Here is a 16,309-nt window from a genome sequence, read left to right as displayed (position 1 = left end):
AGTAGTGTTTTGCTGCGTAATAAATAAAATACAAAAAAAATAAACAGTTTTAGGTGAAGAGAAGCTGATATCCTGTCATGTTTGCTGCATGATTTCACTAAAAGCACAGAGTTTGTATTCTGTTTCTAAGATATGGTAAGAAAGGTGTGATTCAATGCTACTTAAAGCATGTTTCTACTGTCTAATGATGCGAATAAGCTACCATGAACATGAATTGGTCAGAACATTCATAAAGTGATGCCATCTAAAATGTGATGTTACAGACATTATTCTGAAAGGCAGTGAAAATAACGAGGCCCTGATTTTGTCCTAGAGGCTGAAACACTAGATCAATCCAGCACAGGGAGACATTAAGACCCCATCACACACACACACACACACACACACGTCTGTGTTATTCACAGGAAGCACACCTCTCTTCTCTGAAAAAGTCCTTGGATTTATCCTCGGCTCCATATTTTTGTGCAATTTGGTTGACTTGGTTGTTTCTTTCCTCTTATCAGTCAGATGTTAGAAGCTGTCCAAGATACTGGCTCAGTGTAGAAACACCACAATAGATCACAACCTGATCTAAGGAATCCAAATCAAGTAGAACTTGGCTGTGATTTAGTGGGTAAAACAAGCACGGAGAACTAAACATTAATCCAGGAAAGTGTCCACAGGTTCAGACTGTGACATGAAGAACCCCTTTTTGAAATCAGCAACCATCCCTCAGCTGCAGCACAATTGCTCTGAGACCAGCAGGCTGTCGTAGCCGTAGATTTCCAGCAGGTGGAGCAGGAAGAGCCTGTCTCCATGTGGATCCAAGCCCATGGCCCTCACACTCTCCTGGGTGATGGTGGGGTCCGAGCTCCCGGCCACTTCACTCAGAGTTTGGAAAATCCTGTTGTTCTGCTCCAGGAAAAACCTTTAAAAATAAAATGTACCAACTGTTCACTTTTAAAACCCATTTTAAATGGATTTTAATAAAAACTGATATTAAAATATTTGTCACAGACAGATGAAATTTCTCTACTTACAAAATAAAGAGATCCTCTTCACTGGACACACAGTCTCCATTCTCCTCCTGGGAGTACAGCAGCATTTGCCTACACCAAAACAGTCATTTTGTCACACGTTTATCTTTGTCAAACTCATCGATGGCATTAACGTTAGTAGATGCCAGTAAATAAATGAAGAACAGTCTCTGTGACGAGCTGTTATTAAACCAAAGCAGTAATTCCAACCCTGCTGGTCATGCTGCCTACCTCTGCTCGGTGAGCTTACGGTACTTCTCTCTGTCTGCAGCGCTGAGGCGCAGCAGAGGCTTCAGACCGTCTCTGTGAGTCTTCACATTCTGATTATCTACATAAACGTCATAAAGGTCTTTCTTCTCCTCAAAGATCTTCTCAGTAGTACCTAAACGCAAAAAATGACAGACGCTACTCAAACCTGTACGATCCATTCATTCATTATTCCCAGCTTTTCCTTGTGTTGTTACAGCCTTGTTCTTAGTTTTTCCTAAAATTCTATCCCAGAATGACAAAGTGAATCAAGTTCGGTATTTTTGTTGATTCATCAAATCTAAAAAGCAAAATTACTAGGGTTCAATAAGTAACAAAATATCTGTACACTGCGATGTGATTAACTTCAGAGGTCTACTTGTCTTCATTTTAAACTACTAAGATGACCACAACCTGGATGCCCGTGAGCATCACCAGCTTTCCAGATGTTCAGTAAAAACATCTCATTTAGTTTGGTGGGTTAAATGTTTTACATCTCACATGCTACGTAGGACAGCTCATTCTCCAGAGCACTGATATCGGCAACGTTAACGTAAAAGAATGGCCGAAACTCGGGCACAGCAACGCCGACTCCGGGGATGGAGATGTTGGCAAGGCAACAGCAGCAATACACTATGGAAGAAATCAGGAAAAAAATCAGCAAGCGTGAGGGGAAGCAGGAGTTGTCCAGTGCTAGTACAGATGCCCTTGCAGGCATGTTGGGTGAATGTGACGTTTTTGCACCTCTGTAGCAGACCACACCCACGGGTGGAGGAGAGAAGATGAGGATGCGTCTGCGGAGGAGTGCCAATTTCCAGAGAACCATGATCTGTTCCCCAAAGAAGCGAATGAACTGGGACATGCAGCCTGCAGGATGAGTGATCTGCTCCAAAGACATTTCAATACAAACACATTCATCATTTTACTGAAGATGACTCATCTGAGTCTTCACTCCACAAAAAAGGACACCAGACATAATAAACTTAGAAAAGACTGGTTTAACCTTCATCTCTGGGTGCATGCTGTGGTTGATAGCAGCCCCCCATGTGCTGGTTGGTAATGCACAGACAACTGCCTCTCCACTAGGGGGCAGCAATGCCCTTTTGTCCTCATAGAAGGCCTCCAAGGGGGAGTAGTGTCCAGGGGACTTGAGCTGGAGCCTAAAGGAGAAGAAAGGGTATCAGAAATATAGAAATTAATAGACTTGAATCGCTGTTTTCCACTTTTACAAACGTGTCAAAGAATAAAAACTGGAAGATAAAGGGTTAAAACTCAATAAATTGTTCTGAATTGTTTTGATCAGATGAAGACTTTCAGAATTGCAGCTTTTAAGTTAAAAAGTCTATTTTACCCACACCTTATTACATTAGAAAGTAATTTGATCCATGTTTTTGTTTAGATTCACCCACGAAACACTCGTAATGCATTCTAAAAAGCGTTTAAATTTAAAGAAAAGTTTTGTTAAAGTCAGTGTTTTTTAAAAAGGGGAACTACATGACTTTAATATGTTTTTAATTTCTAAATTGAAATGTTAAAAAAGCAGCAAGTCTACAGTGTTAGACACTAAAACCAGAAAAATGTTAACCCTTATTAAAAAAAGGTATTGTATTTACTTTTAAATCATTTTCTATGAATATAATTATTGATTGATGGTCTTTATTAGTTTAGCGCCTTAGGCCTCTTAGGGTTCTGCAACACCCCAAAGTGCTTCACACACACACACACACACACACACATTCACACACTGGTGGGGATGAGCTGTGATGTAGCAACAGCTGCCCTGGGGCGCACTGACAGAGGCGAGGCCTGCAGAACACAGGCACCACCGGTCCTGGAGGAGTCCTACTGCGTGGAGTTGCTAATGCTAACAGCTTCAACTAGCCAAGATATTCTGTTGTTTGTTGGACACTAAACCAACAACAGCCTTCCCCGTCACAAGTCAAGACGGGTAGTCCATGAATGGCAAATGACCTGTACTTGACGTTCTACAGTCCTGGAACCCCCCAAGGCACTTTACAACACAGTCAATCACCCATTCACACACATTCACACCCTGGTGGTGATGAGCTACATTGTAGCCACAGCTGCCCTGGGGTGCACTGACAGAGGAGAGTCTGCTGTACACAGGCACCACCGGCCCCTCTGACCACCACCAGCAGGCAAGGCAGGAGTGTTTTGCCCAAGGACACAACAGCAGCATTCTCTGGCGGGAGCCGGGATCAAAGCTACAACCCTCTGATTACTGGACAACCTGCTCTACCTCCTGAGCTAAAGCTGTCCCAAATATTTCAAAACTGATGCTTAAGCCTCAGAACAATAATAGAATTATTTTTACCAAATTTCTCAGAGTTCAGCAGCTTTTTTCTAAATAATACACTTAGTGACGCACCTAAATGAGATTTTTGGGCCAATACCAATATCCAATATTAATATCACTGTTATGGCCAATAACCGATATTTGCCAATACCGATATACGGGGCATACGATATATGGCATTAGTGCTTCTAAAATCAGCAGATTTTGTATAGAATAAAAAATTTTAAAGCTAAATTTACGTTATTATGTATGCACAGCACACACATTTACGCTTCTGAGATGATTTCATTCACTGTCACACGACTAAACAATTACACCCCCTCACCCTCTGAAACAGGCAAACAAATGGAGACGAGATGGAAAAAATATTGGTTGCTAATATCGGCACGTTTTTTTTTATCAAACCGATACCAATATGTTAAAAAATGACTAACATCGACCGATACCGATATTGATGCCGATACATTGTCCATCCCTACAATACACACAATTACTTGATTTGTTTCTGAAAGTGTTTAGAGGTTTTTGGACTGTCAATAATTCACTGTTGAGACACATTTCCATTTATTTCTCATATTTTATAATAAGCATTTCCTGAAAAATGAATGATTGGCGCAAGCTGCAAGTTCTGAGAGGAAAACAAATAACGGACTCAAAATGAGGAAGACGAGCAGCAGAGGAAATGAAGAAACTCCTAAATATTTTAATCACCTTGGGACAAACAGAGTGTTCTTTATGTGAGGAATGACAGCAGATGGGGAATCTGGAGCGAGTTGGGAATGACGAGCATGACTGGAGGATGAAGTGTGGGAACGGGGGAGGAGGAGGAAGGGGGAGGGAGACTGGGTGAATGGAGAGAGATCCCAACCATTCAGCAACTGTGGGACAAAGTGTGTATTTGTGTGGGACAATGTGGGACAAAATGAAAAATCCCCACCTTTCCAGCTACTTGCATGTTATTTATTTGATCCAAAGGACTCTCAATTTGTTTTCAGTGTGAAAAACTGATTTATGTTTTTCTTCAATTCTTCATATTTTTCTTAGGGTTCTTTTGAAATCGCCTCTGTTCTGCACGTGAAATGTGTTGCCATTCTGTAAAGATTCATAGTATTGTCTCAGACTGTGAGAAACACAAGAGGCCTTGATTCACCAAAGGATCGGCGACTTTTATGAGCGCAATTTAGAGTTTAGCTTCTCTTTTTCATGGTGTGAGAGAGCACCCAGTAGACTGGAACCACAGTCAAGTACTTGATTTTTATTAATGATGTGAAAATAAGAAGATCCAAATCTGGGAGTTCTTGTACTTATCTTGTTGACTTTGTCCATTAAGACTTGCAGCTCGCTTTATATAAACTCTGAAAACTTTCCCTGAACAAATTCGTTCAACTTTTTGTGATGGAAAAAAGAAAGTCTTTGCCATCCCACACAAACAAGAACACCTGCTCACTGTAACGGAGTTATGTGTTCAAAGAGCCACTGGGGAGAAAGTGTGATGCAAGTGAAACACGATTTGTGTTGGGAGAAGAACGTACAGATGCCAGCACACACCAGTGAGCGGAGTTACGATGACTAGGAGTCTGAGGGTTTAGCTATTCTGAATGAAATTTTGTCTCAAAGCACTTAGGTACAGCCTTGGAAAGTGAAGGTGTTGCAGTTGTCTTATTTATTTTCCCAGATCAAATATCAGAACTCTAAGAAAATAACATAAAGTTGATAAAACTCTTGTTTGAGCTGAGGATGTGTAACCATATTCCAGCTGCTCCAATTTAGCGCCCCCTGGTGTTTTTCTGCCCAGCTGCTGCTTGGTTCCCACACTGACCTGAAGAGGGCAGCTACCAGGTGTGACCGTGTACTTAAAAGGTGTTCCCTGTAAGTATAGTGAGTGTGAGGACATCAGTCAAGAGTTCTGTTCTTGTTGCTACTCAGCATGAAATCAGCTGATCCCTCTTGTATTAACAGTTCAGACTATTATAGGTTAAGTAATTGTGAATGGTTTCTTTTAAATGGAACAAAACCATTGAAATGCTACAATTAAATTAGGCAGCAGTAAATCAGGAGGTAGCAGGGTTGTCCGGTAATCGAAGGATGGTAGGATCGCTCTAGATCTGACAGTAAGAAGGTTCCCAACTCCTCAAAAGTGTCCTTAGACAAGACAAAGTTGCACCATGTGTGTGTGTGTGTGTGTGTGTGTGTGTGTGTGTGTGTGTGTGTGTGTGTGTGTGTGTGTGTGTGTGTGTGTGTGTGTGTGTGTTGAGAATGGCCTAGTTTTATAATTTCACCCTTTATTCACTTGAATTTTACCTTTTCAAGTGGACTCAGTGTACACCTCTTTTCTTTATATCCTTCAGTTTGATTGTGTTTGTGTTTATCTCTCTAAACGCCATAAGGACTGCATCTAATTTCATTCAACGTGTTCCAATGATAATGAAGATAATTATTCATTCAATTCATTTGGACCATTCTCAGATTGCACATTCTCAGTTATCCCATCTATCTGTGATAACAGACTCTGAACCATCACTACCAAAAACTCTGAGGTTGAGAAACACATTCATCTGAACCAGTGAATTTACCGATGTAGCACATGGACGGTAAATCTGAGAGAATTGTGAATCCTTGTTGAGACAGAAATTGATTAATAAGGTAAAGACGTTCTAAAATATTTTCACACTGGAGCCACCCTGTTGTTCTGTCAGCTGCTCACAGGGCTGAGAATCCTTAAAGGGCAGATACTAGAATGGCATCATAATGCAAAAGGGAGAAAAATGAATGGGGCTGCACAGTGGTACAGTGGCTAGTGCTGTTGCCCTGCAGCAAGAAGGTCCTGGGTTCACTGGGGTCTTTCTGCATGGAGTTTGCATGTTCCTCCTGTACACATTTGGTTTCTTCCTGGTGCTCCGGCTGCCTCCCACAGTTCAGAAATAGGACTGTCAGGTTGATTGGTCCGTCTAAATTATCCCTAGGTGTGTGTGCTTGCTTGTTCATCCTATGTGTCTCTGTGTTGCCCTGTGATGGACTGGCAACCTGTCCAGGGTGTACCCGCCTGCTTGCTTGGAGGTTGTTGGAGATAGACACCAGCCCCCCGCGACCCTGCGTGGACAAGCGGGTATAGAAAATGGATGGATGTAGAAAATTTACCTTTTCAGGGAATAAATAAGTTTAATATTAACAACAGAATTGTTATTTAGGTGACTGCTGACGCAGCTGGTGGCACTGTTGCCTCACAGCAAGAAGGCTGCAGCCTTTCTGCATGTTCTCCCCATGCATGCGTGGGTTTATTCCAGGTACTCTGGTCTCCTCTCACAGACCAAAAACATGCACGTTTGGGTAGTTGGCAACTCTTAAGTTGTCACTAGATGAGTGTGTGTCTGTATCTTTCTTTCTCAAGTGTGTGTGTGTGTGTGTGTGTGTGTGTGTGTGTGTGTGTGTGTCCCTGTTCCCTGCCTCCTAGTAACTGCTAGACAGATGCCAGCTCCCTGCAGTCTTACACAAGAAGAAACTGTTGCAGAAGATGAATCTTTAGCAGTGATCCCACATAATATCAGATCTGAAGGCAGAGAGCGGATAGTGCAGCTCTTGACAGGTACAGTTTGGGAACAGAGTAGCAGACATACACCCAAGTACTTGATGGATTATTAGAATATATGATTACTAAAATATCAAATACCTGCAGACTTATTTAAAATGTAAAGAAATGTTGTAATTTAAACATCTATGATCTTAGAAGAAAAGAGGAAAGTCCCTGTGGTGGAGTTGTTGGTCCATCAGTAATAAATCCTGAGGTTGCTGTTTGTGGTCCTCCTACCTGACTTGGTGCTCCAGGAAGCTCATGTAGCGGTAGAGCAGGGTGTAGGAAGGAGACAGGATCCCCACTGACTTCATCCTCGCCCCCCTCTCCTCCATACTCTCCACCGCCATGTTGGCAAAGCAGGCAAGGCCAAAGTAGCTGCCCTTCCGGAAATAGCTGTGGAAAGTGGAAGAGAGAGGAAAACAGAAGAGGCTGTGAGTCATGAAAAGCAAAAGGCACTGCCAGATGGCGGTATCTGTTTTTTTTTTTTTTTTGCCAGGACAGAGAGATGAGGCTGCATCCTAAGCCCTGAAAACAGCTCCCTTTGTTTATAGTTGCACCTTACTAGGTATAAAGTATAAACGTACTGCAAACAAGTACTCACATGAAGTCTGTAGTTACTCGGTGGGATCCGCTGGCGATGGCCTTGAACTCAACTCCTTCTAGATCTATGTCTTTGGGCAGACACCACTCCAGCATGTTGCCTATCCCACAAACAACAATAAAGATGCATTACTTCATTTCATATTCCTAAAGCAACAGTGACAGAGGACTCCTTGGAAATTGTCACGTCTCTTGAATGCTGACACTAGAGCTGCAAGCTGTGCAAACACAACGCAACAGGTGCAAACAAACACAGAATGTGACTCAGCAGGTTTGGTGTTCTATCTTATCACACGATGCAGGGGTTTCAGCAGAAATATGAGCTGATCTGTCAATAAGCCGAAGCAGCAGAGCTGTGCTTTAACGCCACTTTGACAGCTGATATTGATCCCATCTCTTCACTTACACCCTCTAAAGTCTGTTTCTGTGTGGACAGGCTATTTAAAAAGGTCACTGCCGAGTAAAATACGACCCATGCTGTCATAATAACAGTTTTCTTTTATTGGGATGATCCACGGCAATTTCCTAATGTTGCGATTCCTACACATATGGCAGCAATTCTCTAATTTCCCTCTGGGATTATATCTTTGAATTTTAATTTGAATTAAAACCCTTCTGATTCTGATTTGAGGTGTAACTCTTGTTGCTGCAGGGGTTAGATATAGATCCACATAATGACTTGTTGAAACAAGATGCATTCTAGGACTGTTACCACTAAGCAAGCATTGTCCATCATCAGCAGTGACTTTATCATTTCTAGTGGCTCATTTGAAACCCTTATATTGAACAACAATTTCCCTGTTGTATCTAATGCTCTGGGGAGAGTAATTGCCATACAATTACAGTGATTTATGAGTGCTGAGTGTTTTAACAGCTTTCTGTCTGGTCTTAGAGCGCTTTGTTGTAGGAAACACCGCTCGTTAAAGTGACTATGGCCTTAACGTTGGGTTTTTTCTATTTAAAAATATTTAATCCCATCTAGAACATTTTAATAAAAAGAAACACGCCCAGTAAAATCTCTCATGCATCTGGTGAGGCAAAATCAAACACTACATTTTATCGCTGATAAATTAAACATTAAGCTTACTGGTCGAATTTTACTTTTACGGAATCCAGCTGTGGAAAGGGTTTATTGATAGACAAATGATCCAGATTTTCTGTTTTACTTGGTACAAAAAGCAGAATTCAATTCAGGAACTCAACAAGCCTAAAACACCCTGTGGCTGATCTCAACTTTTATTAGGACCCTCTGGACTGAGTGTTTGTAGATAAAAGATGTAGAAATCTTCTATTTTAAGCAACAACTTATCGATTTCTCCCTCTCTTCACAGAGAATGGGTTCAATACCAACATGTCTCAGAGAGAGAACTGGATTATTGGCCTCCCTGAAATGAGCTGCGCGGTGGGGATCTGCCGATGCTGAGTTTAATCCAAATTCTGCGTTCTGCTATTCTGGTTTGAGTTGCTCTTTTACTTTTATGCTGAACACATCCATGTAATAATTGCTGATCCTTTAATTCTCATAACCGTCCCAATGATTGGATGATTATATGTGGTACATTTGTAAGTTTGGTATTTTTTAAACAAGTTTCATGAATTTTTTTCTGCTTGATTTCCATGCCCGGTGGCCTGTTTTACATGCATCGTGTTTTATTTTATTTATTTATTTATTTTTACCAATTCTCCTTGTTCAGATAAGCTGACTGCTGAAAAAAGGAAGTTGCTTTAGATAAAAGAAATCATGATCAACTGAAAGGGACTGGCCAGCGGTGGGCAGGGAACATCTATTGTGGGTTGGGAGTAACAGAATCCAAGCCATTTATTGATCGACTTTATTTGTGGTTCCCCATTTCTCTCATAACAGACAGAAATTACACGTGGTCCTTTTATTTATTTATTTTTTACTGAACAAGGATTGAAAACATCAATCACATCTGTTCTGTTCTCCGTTATGTCAACCTAGCTTGCCGCAAAACCATAAAGAGCCCAGCTCCACCCTGCAGGGACTCTCCTGCCTTTCATTTAGATCAGCCTTTCTCCACCTTGAATCCCATCACTCTTAATTTGACCAACCCGTGTAATTATTACCCCTGATTCAAAAGGTATAGAGGGTTTTAAACGTCCTTAAATAAGAACGCATAAGGTCAACTTTGCTGAAGCCATCAGCTGGTTGACTTTCATCACCACTCCTGGCATTTCCTCTGCAATCAGGCTAAGATGTCATGACTTTTAGTGATGTCTAAACTTGTGGTCAGATCAGGAAAAAGCCACACCTGTAAGAGACGTATGCAGAGACTTCTCCTGTTTTCTTTGTCTGTCACATATAAAATCATCACTTAATTTTTATATTTATAATAATGTCATAAAACACATTGTGTCTCACCTGTTCTGGTATTAAATGTAACTACAAAGACTGACACAATCTGGTCCTTTTCCTCCCACTTCACCATCCTGTCTTCCAGAGACACCTCTATGGCTCCTGGATCCGACAGATGCGCGTCCTTGTCGGGAGGCTGCGCTTCATCCACCGCCGCCGGAGCGCCGGAGGTCGCGGGTGGGGCACCGCAGCCGTCTCCGTTGGACACAGTCCTGGTGGGACCCCCTGGTCCGCTGCTCCACCCAAACCCAGAGCATCCTGAAGGGGCTCGGTTGTTGGGCGGGCTGGACAGCCGCTCCTTAACGTGAGGGACCGCAGGTGCCTTTCCGTCGGTTTTCTCCGCTGTCGGCACCTCCTCCCAGTCCAGCAGGGGGGCTCGGTCCGACCGCTCCACCATCCTGTTCGGTGGTGCCGCCTTGTCGGTCTCTCACCGCCTATGGTAAACGATGTCTCAGGCGACAGCCACCGAGTCCACCCGCGGATAATTAAATCTCACTGCATTTCATACATATCAAAGTTATTTCTAACTGTTCACAATGGCTACATTTTGCTCTGAATTCGCATGAAGTGTTGCAAATTCTTTCTAATAACTGGAGATCATAAATTTGATGCTGCTCAGAAAGGGCAACTCCTTTTGGCTGAAGTTGCGTTCAAAACCATACATTTATTGTCGCACATGCTAAGAAAAACAACCATTGGATGTTTCGAAGCGCAAATTCAATCGCGTTTCTTGAACGTACCCCATCCCCGAGCGTCCCTTGGCTTGTGAAGATTTTGACGAGCCGCACTTTCTATTAAAATATATTAATATTTTTTACGAGGTGCACACAAACACTTGAAACTTCAATGTTCTGAAAGATAACGTTTTTATATTTTATTTCAAGAATATATTTTACGTTTGTTAAATATGTAGTTGTTGTGTTGATTTACAGATGGTGACGTTGTTTGTGTGACGAATGTGCGAAAGTGAACTCAAGCGAACGTTGATCACTTCCTGCAATGACACGTCAACCAGACGGAACTAACCTGTCAGTTCATCGGGTCCGCGCTTTTGACGAAAATGGGTGAGTTTTATATACTCCTAGAACATAATGTGAATACTTTTCACTTGTTTTATGCAAACTACTCTTGTAAGAAGTGATAAATCGAATTTTCATCCCTGCCCCAGCCCTTTAACGCAATAGGAGACGCCAGTTAGCCTAAGCTGGCTAACATCTACAGTGAATTTTGACGTGCGTTGTCCTTTCAAAATTAATCGTTTTCATTAGGTTTTTATGCGGGGAGCTTGAATATATTGCTTACCACCAATGCCGTTCCATATGCAACGATGTTTAACTTTATTGGTTAGAAAACGTGATAACTTTAAACAGGCAAGCTAATATCCGCTAGCTTGCTCAGCCACAGATTGTTGTAAAATGTGCCAAAACAAGACCACTTAGTAGGTATTTTAAGGGTTTCTAGTGGTATAGCCGTTAGTTTACACTTGGTTTCCTTCAAGAATCTCTTTAGGTATTTTAAGTATTCTCAAATCTGAGACTTATATTTTTCCACATTTTCTGTATTCATTGAGTAAGATCCACGTTGCTTTGTGTCATTATCTACTGAGATATTAAGGGAATGGGTCAGCCCCATAAAGCCAAGTTTAGAAATCTATTCACTTTAATTCTGGTTTTGCGTGTTTCCTCTGCAGGGGGTTTCTTCTCTAGTCTGTTCTCTGGCTTGTTTGGTACCAGAGAGATGAGGATTCTGATCCTGGGTTTGGACGGTGCAGGAAAAACTACCATTTTGTACAGGCTGCAGGTTGGAGAGGTGGTCACCACAATACCTAGTATGTACTGCTTGTCTTCCTTCTCTTCGTTTCTTTTTTTAAATTAAACTCAATCACTAGAAAACCAGCTAATACCAGTGAGATTATAATTATTTTCCAAAGAGCATCTTCAGACCCAGATCTTATGAATGCTTTAAATCCTTAAAAATGCTTGAATTTTATTGTGGTATTTTCCACAAGGATGTACTTTTATTACGATTTTTACAGAGCATGAGTTCTTATATTTATATTTGATGCAAGTTACTTCAGAGTTTTAATTAATTATTATATAAAATTAAAGATAATTGTAAAGCACTTTCAATTGCCTTTGTGTTTGGAATGTGCTCTATAAATAAAGCTGCCTTGCCTTGCCTAATGCCAGTGATCCAAGATACAGTTTGATATAACACAGAAATAAGGCAGAATTTTTGTTTTGGCTTATTTTTTTAAACTGACAATAACTCTTTCAGAAGCAGTCAGGGAAACCTGTAACATAGAGCAAGGTCTGGCGCCCTCGCTAGAATATTGAAATTATTTTTATTCGGTTTATATTTCATCTGACCTGTATACAGTGTCCTGCTGGTCATGTGTCAAAATTTGATCAACACCAGAGTAGGGCTGGGCAATAAATAAAAAATTTATCATTATCGAAATTTCTGACTCTTATTGAGATCATTTTTCCCATGTCAGTAAATTTGATAATAAAATAATGGAAGAATTATGTGTAGGTTGGCAACATTCATGTCGCTTTAACAAGCTGTTCCACCATGTGTCACGTAAAAATGTGACTCAATGTAATACTTGTGGCAGCCCCCTCTAGTGGAAAACTTTTGTTTCTGCGCATACCTGTAGTTATCGTCCATTTATCGTTATCAAGGTGAAATCCTCAATTTATCGTGATATTGATTTTAGGCCATCGCCCAGCCCTACTCCAGAAAAGTTTCCATCTTTCCTGGGATGTGAAAAGATTACAAAAAATATAGTATTTTTAGTGTTTGCGTCAGTTAATTTGGTCTGGACTTGATGTACATACATCGACCAATGTGTAAATAATCAAACTGAAACTTTCAGATCAAACGTCTCTGATTAAAGCTAATGTGAGAAATGGCTTTTTCATGACCAATAAATACACAAATGTCCTGTTGTAGACATTTGAAAGTGTGCTTGATTTATAATTGCTAACACCATGTAATGCTACAGGACTCTTCTTAATTAGTTATGATAATTAGATATTTATTTGTGCAGAATGAAAGGTGTTTGTGAATAAGTATTTCTGTGGTGCGAGTGCAGGATGTCCAAGTCCTTCAACACTGGAGGACATTCATCTTAATAAAATAGAAAAGTATTGGGGACAAACTAGACGTGTCCCAGATATTTTGTTGTCTTATCAGTTTTGTATCAAAGCATATTGCAGGACACTAGTGTGATATTAAAATGATAAATGTGGCACATTGTTTCTGATAAGATGGCTTGAGTAATCATCAGCAAGAGACTCGTGTGATTTGAATGTGTAGAGCCAGCCTTATGAAACCTATTTTTTAGTATTTTCCCCCACAAAATAAGTCTTTTCCATTTTTATTTTTAAGAATAAAACTTTTTATACCATCAAACTCTAAATTATGAAAACATAAGCAAAAAAAAGTAATGAAAGTTTTGAAATGGGGTCACAAAGGGCACTAAATCTGTCAAGTTTAGCTTTAAAGTCTGACACAGATTATTTGTGTTTTTCATCTGTGAATATGAGGAGATGTAAAATACGATGATAGATTTCATGGTCTGGAGACTCCACCTGGTTTTGTTTCAACTAGAATTATAATGACTCATACTTGTATAGTGCCTTTCAGAGTCAGGACTCCAAAGCGCTTTACATTATAAATATAGTGTAGTATATACCGTAGATATACTATGGATCCACTATAAGTCTACAAGTGACAAGCACTGGCCAACATTCACTACTAGGAAACACAAAATCAGATTGTTTCTGTCTGTGGATGCATCGTTACCAAGCAGAAATATGATACCTTGGCCTTTTTCCCTAGTCCTTGAACTCAGTGTTGCTAAGCACTAATTCATGCTAATGATAACAGATCTTCAGCAGTTTTACTTCCAGAATAAAAACAATCAAATTAAATATTTTCAAAAGTGATCACTTAGCTTTTGTTCTTTTTGATGAGCTCTTTTTCTGGGGGAAACCCTGGTAGTGTATATATAATAACTTCGATTATTCTCCATTAACCTTGTGTTTGGGTTTTCTGCCTTCACTGCACCCATCTAGTTTTTTTCTTTCCACAGCCATCGGTTTCAATGTTGAGACGGTCACATACAAGAACCTGAAGTTTCAGGTGTGGGATCTGGGAGGACAGACGAGTATTAGGTAAGGTTATTTATTCATAAATGTAAAATATTAACTTTTAGTTACCCAGGGACCACTTAGAATGATCAACTCTAAGCTTCACCTCATTCTGCAATTGGTTCCAGAACCTTGTAATAAATGTGCCATGATAGACTGAGCCCAGCATGCTCAAACACTGGGTGGAAGTTAAAACAACAATATCCAAAACATACATGAAAGTTGCAGCAATTTTTCTTTTCTTGGCTTAAAAAAAGACCAATTTGGTTTGTTTTGTATGCATTCAAGACAAGTTTTAGGTCACAGTGAATTTTAATCTGAAAGTGTTTTGGTAGTGTCTCCTTTTGTGTTGAACCAGAATAATAAGTGAAAATCGGCAGCATACAAGTGAGCATTGCTTTTAGACAAATCATTAATGTAGAAGACAAGCAGTGTTCCAAGGACTGAACCTTGAGGAATACCTTTAAGATGTTTATTGGCCTAGCCTGTTTTCAGGGTATCATTTTAACACAGTAAAGCTGTTGCAGAGCTTCAGGCTTCTTACAAAAACCCAGCTTCAAACTTCAGTTTTCAACATTTCTGTTTTTGTTGCTGTCCTCGTTTATTGTCACTTGGTGTTAAAATCTGAAACTGTGTTTTCTTCTCTTTTCAGGCCCTACTGGCGGTGTTATTACTCAAACACAGACGCGGTAATCTACGTCGTCGACAGCAGCGACCGGGACAGGATGGGCATCTCCAAGTCTGAGTTGGTGGCCATGTTGGAGGTACAAGCATCATTTCTTCACGCCAGTATAAACAAGATGAAAAACACCAGCTTTTCCTTGTGTAATTTTCTGGTTTTTGTGATGGCCTACAGGAGGAAGAGCTGAAGAAGGCCATCCTTGTGGTGTTTGCCAACAAGCAGGACATGGAGCAGGCGATGACACCGACTGAAGTGGCCAACGCACTGGGACTTCCTGCCCTCAAAGACAGAAAATGGCAGATCTTTAAAACCTCAGCCACCAAGGGCACAGGCCTGGACGAGGCTATGGAGTGGTAAGACGCAGTTTTTCACAAGTTCATTTAATGTTTTGAGTGTGTGTGTGTGTGCTCATGTGAAGGAAAAACTAGTAAAACGTCTTATTTATTTTTTAGACTGAATTCTTTTTGCTGTTTTTGGTCTCTGTAGGTTGGTGGATTCTCTGAAGAGTCGACAGTAAAGGCTACCCATTCTGTAAATACTCCTGACCTCTGACCCCGCTGTATGAAGCCTTGTGATCAACCCAGTCCTCATGCACCCCTCCTTTCTTTTGGACCAGTGATTGCACGCCTACTTGTTTCTGTCTCCCCCTGCAGCCTTGGTCAAACCCTTCTGTGCTTAACACCTTTGAAGCCTGGGACTGAGAAGAGAAGGCTGCAGTAACATCTGGATTGAAACCAAACCCTTCAGATTGCGGTCATGAACATTAAAACCGGCCTTACTCTGATCACAGGGAGTAATTTAGGGGTTTCCTGTATTGTTTCTAAGCATTTGTACCAATTATAATCTAATAATCTGCCAGAAACACCCATCTATTAAAAAAAAATTACCAGGTTTACATACAGATCTATAAATGGGAACCTAAGTATTGATTACATATCTCTGGGAATTTGTTTATAATCAGGTATTTTGTCTAAAGTGTTACTGCAGCCTGGGCGGTTCTGTTCATGGATTTCTGCTTTTTCCTTCTATTCATTTGTGTTGATTCAATACTTTAAGGGTTTGTTTTTCACATAACGGAACTCGAGTTCAGCTTTGGCACATTGGTGAGTTACTGAACACTACGTGTATGCTTAAACTTTTATGGCTGCATATTTATATCTGCTTGTACAGTAAAATTGATTCTCAGTAAAGACTTCAACGATAGTGATCATTTTAAAATTGTGTATTTTTAAGGGTTTCTCTTAAAAGTTAAATTCATCCTATAAGCTTATTTTGAAAAGCCCATGTTTTAGCAAAATGGACTCCAATGTATCCGTCATCAGCTGTAAACCTTAAATTGCACA

General features: G+C 40.5%; 2 protein-coding genes across 2 annotated transcripts; one reads left to right on the top strand and one right to left on the bottom strand.

The window, feature by feature from the left end:
- Positions 1 to 503: 503 nt before the first annotated feature.
- On the bottom strand, positions 504 to 10,693 carry LOC107383518 (DENN domain-containing protein 11). Its single transcript, XM_015956191.3, has 9 exons — positions 10,134 to 10,693; positions 7,752 to 7,851; positions 7,385 to 7,543; positions 2,266 to 2,422; positions 2,007 to 2,145; positions 1,764 to 1,895; positions 1,248 to 1,398; positions 1,020 to 1,088; positions 504 to 907 (listed from the first exon to the last, which is right to left on the bottom strand). Exons 1-9 carry the CDS (start codon positions 10,522 to 10,524, stop codon positions 712 to 714), a joined length of 1,494 nt encoding a protein of 497 aa, XP_015811677.2. The 5' UTR covers positions 10,525 to 10,693; the 3' UTR covers positions 504 to 711.
- Positions 10,694 to 11,058: 365 nt separating this feature from the next.
- Positions 11,059 to 16,169, top strand: arl1 (ADP-ribosylation factor-like 1). Its single transcript, XM_015956203.3, has 6 exons — positions 11,059 to 11,191; positions 11,818 to 11,955; positions 14,227 to 14,308; positions 14,937 to 15,048; positions 15,141 to 15,319; positions 15,453 to 16,169. Exons 1-6 carry the CDS (start codon positions 11,188 to 11,190, stop codon positions 15,481 to 15,483), a joined length of 546 nt encoding a protein of 181 aa, XP_015811689.1. The 5' UTR covers positions 11,059 to 11,187; the 3' UTR covers positions 15,484 to 16,169.
- Positions 16,170 to 16,309: the final 140 nt, after the last annotated feature.

Source organism: Nothobranchius furzeri, chromosome 1, assembly GCF_043380555.1.
Source record: "Nothobranchius furzeri strain GRZ-AD chromosome 1, NfurGRZ-RIMD1, whole genome shotgun sequence".
NCBI lineage: Eukaryota > Metazoa > Chordata > Actinopteri > Cyprinodontiformes > Nothobranchiidae > Nothobranchius > Nothobranchius furzeri.
The sequence above is the reverse complement of the archived record's forward strand: the minus strand, read 5'-3'. Positions and strand labels throughout refer to the sequence as shown.

Bases quoted from the DNA above. Each gene is read 5' to 3' on its own strand.
- LOC107383518 (XM_015956191.3), bottom strand. From the start codon at position 10,524: ATGGTGGAGCGGTCGGACCGAGCCCCCCTGCTGGACTGGGAGGAGGTG. The intron at 7,852-10,133 runs GTGAGACACAAT...TTTGTGGGATAG, and splicing joins TACATTTAATACCAGAACAG to GCAACATGCTGGAGTGGTGT. The intron at 2,146-2,265 runs GTTAAACCAGTC...TCTTTGGAGCAG, and splicing joins GCATGCACCCAGAGATGAAG to ATCACTCATCCTGCAGGCTG.
- arl1 (XM_015956203.3), top strand. The intron at 11,956-14,226 runs GTATGTACTGCT...TTCTTTCCACAG, and splicing joins GGTGGTCACCACAATACCTA to CCATCGGTTTCAATGTTGAG. The intron at 14,309-14,936 runs GTAAGGTTATTT...TTCTCTTTTCAG, and splicing joins GGAGGACAGACGAGTATTAG to GCCCTACTGGCGGTGTTATT.